General features: G+C 50.4%; 2 protein-coding genes across 3 annotated transcripts in view; one reads left to right on the forward strand and one right to left on the reverse strand.

The window, feature by feature from the left end:
* Window positions 1-3,642, reverse strand: part of PLCB2 (phospholipase C beta 2) — a 42,162-nt gene extending 38,520 nt beyond the window's left edge. Inside the window, exons 1-2 of one of the 2 annotated variants that reach the window (XM_069016632.1) lie at window positions 3,489-3,642; window positions 10-128 (exon numbers count right to left, since the gene is read on the reverse strand). Coding sequence is in view for 1 of the 2 variants with exons in the window: in XM_069016634.1 (XP_068872735.1) it covers window positions 3,489-3,494 (6 nt within the window). In the remaining variant the exon portion in view is untranslated. The remainder of the gene's footprint in view (window positions 1-9; window positions 129-3,488) is intronic. The other variant, XM_069016634.1, reaches the window with a different exon arrangement.
* Window positions 3,643-3,810: 168 nt separating this feature from the next.
* Window positions 3,811-4,832, forward strand: INAFM2 (InaF motif containing 2). Its single transcript, XM_069015905.1, has one exon. The coding sequence runs from the start codon at window positions 3,950-3,952 to the stop codon at window positions 4,340-4,342; it is 393 nt and encodes a 130-aa protein (XP_068872006.1). The 5' UTR covers window positions 3,811-3,949; the 3' UTR covers window positions 4,343-4,832.
* Window positions 4,833-8,145: the final 3,313 nt, after the last annotated feature.

Genomic DNA, 8,145 nt, shown 5'->3' on the forward strand with positions numbered 1-8,145 from the left:
TTTTCTCACCACCCTGGAGAGCAGAACGGCTGTGTGTGCGTTCAGGGGCATATCTTGTGTCCCACTTTGAGCCGAAACCACAAGGCCAAGGACTCCTGACAGCTCTCAGCATGACTCTTCAGCTTGATCTGCAAAAGTCAGGGGGCAGTGGACTATGGCACAAAGAAGTGGCCACAGATACCACAAAACCATAAAAGCTGTGAGGTCTTATGCAAAACAAACAAAAAAAACCCAACAACAACAACAACCAAAAAAAAAAAAACCAAAAAAAAACCCAAGAAACTATCTGTCTAACCACCAAGACATGGTTAGGCCCATAATTAACTGCTCACTGAGCAGAGTGTGTTGTGTTTATAGCACTGATGGGTTTCAGCGTGTTTCCAAACAACACAGTGAGTGCTGCAAGCAGGATCACACCATATTTAAACATCCCATACATTCCTGCAGTGCCAGGTCACTGCTGCCCAGGGCTGGCTGAACCACACCATTCCTGACCACTGGGAAAAGAACAAGACTTTCCAAGACAGGTCATTAACAGGAAAGGAAGAGCATGAAGAGGAGCAGCAGCACACAAACAACATGCCCATCTCACGGTACACTTCAGTTGCAGAGTAACAAGAACAGGAAAGCAACTTGTACCACACCTGGAGGTGGATGCAGCCAGCTCCCCCCTGTATTCACCTCCAGTACAAAACACTGCACAGGAAATCAGGCTACTGGGGGAGGAAGCCCCATTCTGCTCTTAAGCTCATCAACATTTCCTTCCCACTCCACCAGCCCAACTTACTCCAACTACTTGCCTACTCAGCTCACTAAACTGAACAGGTGTCAGCCATTGTCTTCCCTGGCCCTTCCACAAACCACTTCTCCACATACTAGCCTAAAGCTCTTGTTTCTGTAATATCCAGCCTCAACCTACAGCATTCTCCTCCTCCCTGCAAAGGCCTTTGCACAGCTCAGAGATATGTCCCAGGCATCCCATCCAGTATTCTGCTACTCTCAGAAGCAGGGTCTGCACAGAGAGAATCTATCTCAGGCCAGCAATCTTCCCTTAATTAAGTCTTCCCTATCCTGCAGCACTGGGATGCTATTCACAGACTGTGATCATGGGAAATCAATAATACAGGTTTATTTAGCTACATCCTTCAGGGGCCCTTGGAGAGCAAACAAACATCCCCCTGCAACAGGTAGCAACAGTATTCAAGTTTTCTAGTTGACCCTCAGACCTGGGAAGTTAAAACTAAAGAACAGGAGCCTGCAAAGCAGTTTTTGGAGTGGCTGTTCAGGGGCTCTGCAGCTCTCCTTCCTTGGCAGGTCTAGTCCCTGAGTGCATCACATAGCCCTGACTCTGTCTCCAGCAAGTGATCTCTTTTGTGCTCTTTAGGAAGAATCCTAGAGAGGGATAATTTGCAAGCTGTGCCCAGTGTCAGACACAGTCACTGACTTTACAAGATCCCAGAGCTCCAGTTTTGCACCTCAGGAGTCCACTCAGAGCACAGCTTGGTGTTTCTGCTAGAACCCAGAGGACAAAGCAAACATCATTACTGCAGCTCCTTTAGGGGTGGTTGTTAGCAAGGAGCTCTGTTTAGGAGAGAAGGCACACACCTGCTCACAGCTGCCTGGAGAGAAGGTCACACCCAGTTATTTGTCCACAATAAGATGAAAAGCTTTCACCTGACTTTGGCAAAAGCTAAGACTTCACATTTAATGGACACAAGTCTTGTCTTAGTCAAAGCCCTGAGAGCAGAGGGTTGGCAGGGAGAAAAGAGCCTTAAGAACGCTGAATTTCTTGAATAATACTATGGAATTGTGTGTTTTACAAAAGGCAGGTCTCCACTGCAGCATGACTGAATCACAAATAAATGCAACAGGGAGATGAAGCTGTTGGGCTGAAGGCAGAACATCACAAGCCCACCACACTCATTACATTTGCTGGGAACGTTCCAACAATTCCCCTGCACTTTCAGCCTTGTCTGGTTCCTAAATAGGGAAAGATGAATACGTGAATGAATACAACAATGAACAGATACATCTCTCATATTGCTAATGATACTGGTGGATGTGAGTGGATACATGTAACATTTGGTTGGATGGTTCATCTAGAGGTTAGCTTTGGCTCAGGGCCTGTTGTTCAGGCCTCAGTACTTCAACTCGACAAGCACCAGCCAAAAACTGTCAAGACCTCACTAAGCCCCAGAGGCATTCCCTGTACATGTCAATCCTCTGCCTCTTAACTGGAATTAAGCAAGAGCATAGGAAAAGGACTTGTGGGAGGTAGTAACTGATCATCATTTCACCTGCTGAACAAAAGAGGAGAAGGGGCAGGAGCAATCCCATCATTGAGGTAAAACACATGGAAAAGTTACTAGAAAATCCATTTTGTAGAAACTGCTATACATTCAAATGTATAATTAAACATATACAGCTCAAGCAATTTTGTGTATATTAGAACACCACAGAAGAAGCAATTCTATAACTCAGGAAAGCTTTGCCAGCTGGGAACCATCAGCTAATTCTGTTTAGGTGTGAGACATTTGACTTTAAGGAGAACACAGGTGTAACCAATACAATCAGGTGTAACCAATCAGCACAAGAGAGGCCCAGGGCACACAGAGAAGTCCCAAAACTGGCTAACAAACAATTCCCAGACATGCAGCAGCATTTCATGAACATTAAATACTCCAAGAGACCCCAGCATGTAGTTAAAAATTGTTTGGGTTGGAACAGACCTTGAAAAAATCATCTAGTCCACCCCACCCACCCAAACTTAAGGCAGTTTTTGTCCCCAAAACTGCTTTGCCTGTGTAAGAAAAATCAGCCACACACTCCATACTTGAGGGGCTTCACAGCCCTTCGCAGATGCTCCTTTTGCTGCTGGACCCTGTCAGCTTCCTGCCCTGCCCACTCAGTGCACACAAACCACCATGGCAATGCCCCCCCTCCACATACAGACAGCAGACCTGGACATTTTAGTCAACACAATCCATCCTTTCCAAAAATTACAGTTATTTTGAAGCTACTCCATTTATTCCATATCATATCTTCTTGGGGAAGCCTCTTTGGGTAATAGGTAGTTCTCCCGTTACTGTAGCCTCCTCCAGAACTACAAATCCTGCTTTACAAGAGGTTTCTGCTGCAACCACTACACCTCACTGACCTCAGATTGAAGACAGGGAGAAAATGATTGCAGAAGGCACAAGTACATCATTCCCAAAAGTATTTTTTTTTGCACCATAAAGAAAACAAGGCTAATTTATACCCCAAATCAGCATTTAAATTGTCTTTTGAACAAAACAATAGAACAAGTTTGTGGGAACTAACACCTGTGGAGTAAGGCGAAGCCATACCTTAAGAGGAGGTTTAGATTGTATCAATAACAGGTTTGGGAAGAGCCCAGTTTGGACAAAATTAAAGCAGGCTTTCCCTCTAAAAATTGCCGCTTAGCTCGAGCACCCTTGTAGCCTCACAGAGGTGCAGGCAGCACATACCTGCATAAGGGAGGCACTAAGAAGTAACTCGTCGGGAAGCCAAGGTAGAGAGGAGACTCCTGATCTCCTCCACCGCGGGCATGTTCCAGGAGGCCGTACCAGAAGCCTTCCCTGCGGCTCGGCGGGTGCTGCCCACCTCCCCGGGCACCCCTCACCGTCCGCCCCTCACGCCGGGGGGGGGAAGAAGAGGGAGGGGACGGGGGAGCGGAGGGGCTCCTTTAAAGGTGGCCCGGGCTCCTCCCCCTGCCCTCCCTTGCCCTCCCTCCCCTCCTGTCGTCCCCACCCCTCAGGGCGGGGTTGCCCCCTACGCTCCGCCCCTCGCCCCCGGCGGGGCAGCGCGGGCAGCGGCACCGGTGGCAGCGCAGGCGGTACCGGCATGTCCTGAGCGGCGGCGGCGGCCGATCCGGGCCGGAGCCAGCACGGAGGGCTCGGTGGAGCAGCGGGCCAAGGGCCGGGCCCCCATGAAGGAGAAGGAGGCGGGCGCGGAGCGGGGCAAGCCCGCCACTTACACCGGGGACAAGAAGGCGCGCATGGCGGCCAAGACCAACAAGAAGTGGGTGCGCCTGGCCACCGTGCTGGCCTACGTGCTCTCCGTCTCGCTGGCCGCCATCGTGCTCGCCGTCTACTACAGCCTCATCTGGCAGCCGGTACGCGGCAGCGGCGGCTCCTCCAGCCCCGGCCCCGGCGCCGCCGCCACCCCCGCGCAGCTCCGCGCCGCGCCCGCCGGACCCACGGCGGGGCCTCCGCCCGCGCCGCCGCGCACCGGCCCCGGCCCCGCCGCCACCGCCCCGCCGGCCGCGTCCCCCCCGCCCGCGGTCGGGAGCGGGAGCGGGCCGGGCGCCGGCAGCCCCTGAGCCGGGCGGGCCGCGGGAGGCCGCGCGCCGCCGGGGATGCGGCCGCGGGGCTCGGCTGAGGATGGAGACCGATGGCTCGCCCGTCCCTGCGGCACCGTGCAGCGCCCGTGGAGACTGACCGGAGACCGACCTGGAGACTGACTCGGCCCCGTTTGGACTCGATGGAACTGCGGTATCTTCTTTTCCCCCCGTTTTTTCCTCAAAAGGGAATTTTGTGGCTTCGTTTTCTTCCTCACCAGGGCTAGCTTCTCCCTTTGAACCCGCATTGAATTCCTGCGCTGTTCATGCCAGTCTGTTACCTATACAAGGATATTGGTGTCCAAAATTCCTCGCTATTTACAGGATCAGCTGGGAACAATACCAATTTAGAGGCTGTAATCCATTGTTGAAGTAAAAACAGTTTTGTTTAACGATGAGCATAAACTTATTTAAAATATGTGGAAGGTAAATTGACTTGTTTACTATATTAAAATATTTTCCCAATATGAAAGTCTCTGTAACAAAGTATGTTCTCTTCGGTGGTGGGAGGAAGAGTGCTGAACTGGAAGGGGTCTGAGTTGCATAAATTTGGCCACTGCAGTGGGGAGCTGTGGTATATCATGTTGATTCATTTGTCATTGGTCTCCGTAGGTGAGGCTGGAGAAACCTCTGTACGTGCCTAAATCCTGCTAATTGTGGAAACGAAGCAGTGGTGCTGGAAAGGTTTGATCTGTGCTGGCAGAGCAGGTGGAGCTGTGGCGGTGGGTGCTGGTGGGCTCTGAGCTGCAGCGTGGTTGTACCCTCGTGCTGCTGCCTGCGAGGGATGGCAGCGCTTATGGATCGTCCCCGCACCTTGGGGGCATGCGGAACCAGGGTAGGTCTGGGCCAGGCAGCTCCTGGTGTGCCCTGGGAAGGCTCTCCTCCCAGTTACATGATTTCCTGCCCTGTGGTCCTCAAAAATCTTCTATTCCTTGATGAGCAGGGTGAAAAAATGGCCTTTAATGACTCTGGGATGTGGGATATCAACTAGGAAGCCGTAAGAGCCATGTTGTTCCAAACTGCTGCTTTCCAGATGGATCGATTCAGCTGAATCTGTGAGGCTGCCAGGCTGTGCTTCATCCCTATGAAAGAATCACAGCAGTTCAGGTTCCTTCTGCTGAGGGATACAAATGTGCTGTAATGTGGCATACATATTTCAGTTGTGCAGATCACAAAGGTACCATAAAATACGGCACTTGGCTGCTTGAAAAGAGCTGTTTCATATCAAAATTGGAGTTTGGGACTGTGGTGGTTTCTTAAGGCCGCATCGTCAGCTGGGTATTGCCTTTACAGCATCTGTGGAAGGTAGAACCAGGAGCAGAGAGCTTGCAGGGAGAAATGAGGCAAAAGGAGAGTGGTTTGTGATCTTTTCACCCTCCTTTCCAGTTTTCTGGGGAGCATGCAAGGAAGACTGTGCGTTGTTAGAACAGAGAGCTGGTGGGAAGGACAAAACGATCCCGCTTAGTCACTTTAGCCAAAATCATGGGATCACTGCCACCCTCCTGCGGGGCAGGTGGAGGAGCTGGAAGCACTGTGCCAGCAGACGGCTGCCCCGCAGCTGTCACCTCCCAAGCTGCTTCTCTGCTCGCCCTGTTCATCCGCAGGGGGAAAGCTGAGTGTCGTGGAGCAGCACCGGCTCCTGGCCCCACGGGTGTCTGTGCTGTGAGTGGGTGATTTTGTTTCCTTGGTGGCTCTGCCTGCAGCATGTTGATCCCTCTGCATGGGGCTGTGCAAGCCCACAGCAGTTCTGGGTCCTGGTGACAGTGATGCCGTTTGCTGGCCTTGGGATACACCTCTGGTTGTGGGGGAAAGTTCCTGCAGCTCCCCAAGGGAGGAATGAGTGACAGAGAAACCAGGCTCATTGTGGTGCCAGTTGAGTTTAGTCTGCTCCTTGGCTCAGGTGCTAAATTCAGAACCAGTTGGGAAGTGTCTCTGAGAAGGAGCTTGTGTTTAACTTGTAAAACCTTTGGAGATAAATAAAGCTGTGTGCAATGACATGGATGCTGGGATTTCTCTGCTGCTAGCCTGCAGCTCGGAGCTGGTGACTCTGTAGCGGCTCCGAAATGTGCATCCAATGTGTGCTGAGTGTCCAGGGCCTCCTGGCATCCTTCACTTTAACTACAATTGCTCTCAGAAGACTAATAGAGCCTGGCTGCATGGCGCAGAGGGGAGAGGAAGTGAATGGAATTAAATGGGCTGCGTGGCCCTCTTCCAACCTGTCGTGTAACTGCTGAGAGATGCCTTGTACTTGGGAAGAGGAACAACCTAAAGCTCTTTACCTGGCTTGTGGTTTTGGTAGCAAAGGATCTCTGGGACAGAGACAGTTCTCAGATCCGCTGGATCAAAGGGAACAGGCCCTTCACTGATGGCTGCCTCCCCTTCTGGTGCTAAAAATAGTTGATGAGCCAGTATGAGGATGGTTGTGGCTGTCTGCATTCCTGTAGGAAAGTGCAGGCTTGGTGAGTTCCCAGACTGTGTTTTTGCATCTTCTCCTCTGCTGACAAACAGATTTCAGTGAAATGCTGCTATTTCTGTACCTATTACAACTGGCTTGGGAGCATCCTGGGGCTTCACTCCGGTTGTACTGAGCATGCCAGGGAGGGGAAGCTGCCTGGGGAAGGGTTGTGGGCTGCCAGCCTAATGGCCACGGAGCTTTGGTGATTTCAGCAGCCTAGTTTTCCAAATCTTCTGTACCCTTATTCTTCAGGTACAATGTCTTCCCCATCCTTTTTCTAGCCAGGAATCGTAGCCCTCCAGAGGCAGATGTGTTCCCATTGGGATGCTGTTGCCAGCCTGTGATGAGCTCGTTGCTGTGCTTCTTACTCTTGTCATGACAGACTGTCGAAGAAATCGGTGACTAAGTGCACTTTGCAAATACTCAAGTAACAAAAATGGCTCATCTGGACTGGTTTCTAGGTGTAAGCTGACTTAAAATTCAGGGCACTAGGGATTTCTTGGGAAGTAGATTGGCTGCAACAGATACTTGGACTGGGAATTTTTACATTATGTTGCTATTGTTGTACTGAGACAGTCATCTGCATCTCAGCAGAATTGCTTTAGTGCCCTAAAATGGTGCAGTCACCAGTCTGGGGTAAAGCTGAGGTTTAAAAGGCAGATGGTTGTGTCGTCTGTTGTGTTAATTCAGCTCCAGTTCACCCTTTCCCTTCATTGCTCCTCAAAAAAATAATAAAATTCAGGTTCACTTAGTGTGATTACATCAGGCAAGACAAGGCACAGGGTTGTGTGTTGCTTCCTAGGTAGAAATGACTGTAACCTTGTGATTCAAGATGTTGATTCCTTGGAATTGCTGGGGAGGGTTATTCCCTTCACACAACTGCTGTCCTGCGTGTCACCTGCAAACAGAGTTGTGCCATATTCCTGGTGTGTGCACGTCGGTGAGGAAGGGAGATGCCTGGAAGTCAGCTAGATGAAGGAGATACTCAAATTTGAGTGAAATACCTTAAAACCCTTTGCTTTCTTGATAGGAGATTGACAAGAGTCTCAGAACTTCTGACTCTGGGAGGCTCCTGTAAAGGCACGATGGCTGTAAGCACATGGCTGGAATTCTGGCATCTGTGCTTTTATTTTTTTTACTTCATTTTTTATTGATTAAACACAGTAATAATTTTGTAATGCAAACTTTTTCTCCAAGTTTTGAGTCTGTGTATCATTTAAGGCCCGAGTTCCAGATTTTTGTCCTCTGAGAGCCTTTAAAAAATGGTGGTACAGGGAACAGAGGTTGTTTGTCCAAATCTCCTTGGCTCTCTTGCACATAGATGCCTCTG

Source organism: Aphelocoma coerulescens, chromosome 5 (assembly GCF_041296385.1).
Source record: "Aphelocoma coerulescens isolate FSJ_1873_10779 chromosome 5, UR_Acoe_1.0, whole genome shotgun sequence".
NCBI classification, from domain to species: Eukaryota; Metazoa; Chordata; class Aves; order Passeriformes; family Corvidae; genus Aphelocoma; species Aphelocoma coerulescens.

What these genes read in the sequence shown, in the direction of transcription:
- INAFM2 (XM_069015905.1), top strand. Translation starts at nt 3,950, where the DNA reads ATGAAGGAGAAGGAGGCGGGCGCGGAGCGGGGCAAGCCCGCCACTTAC.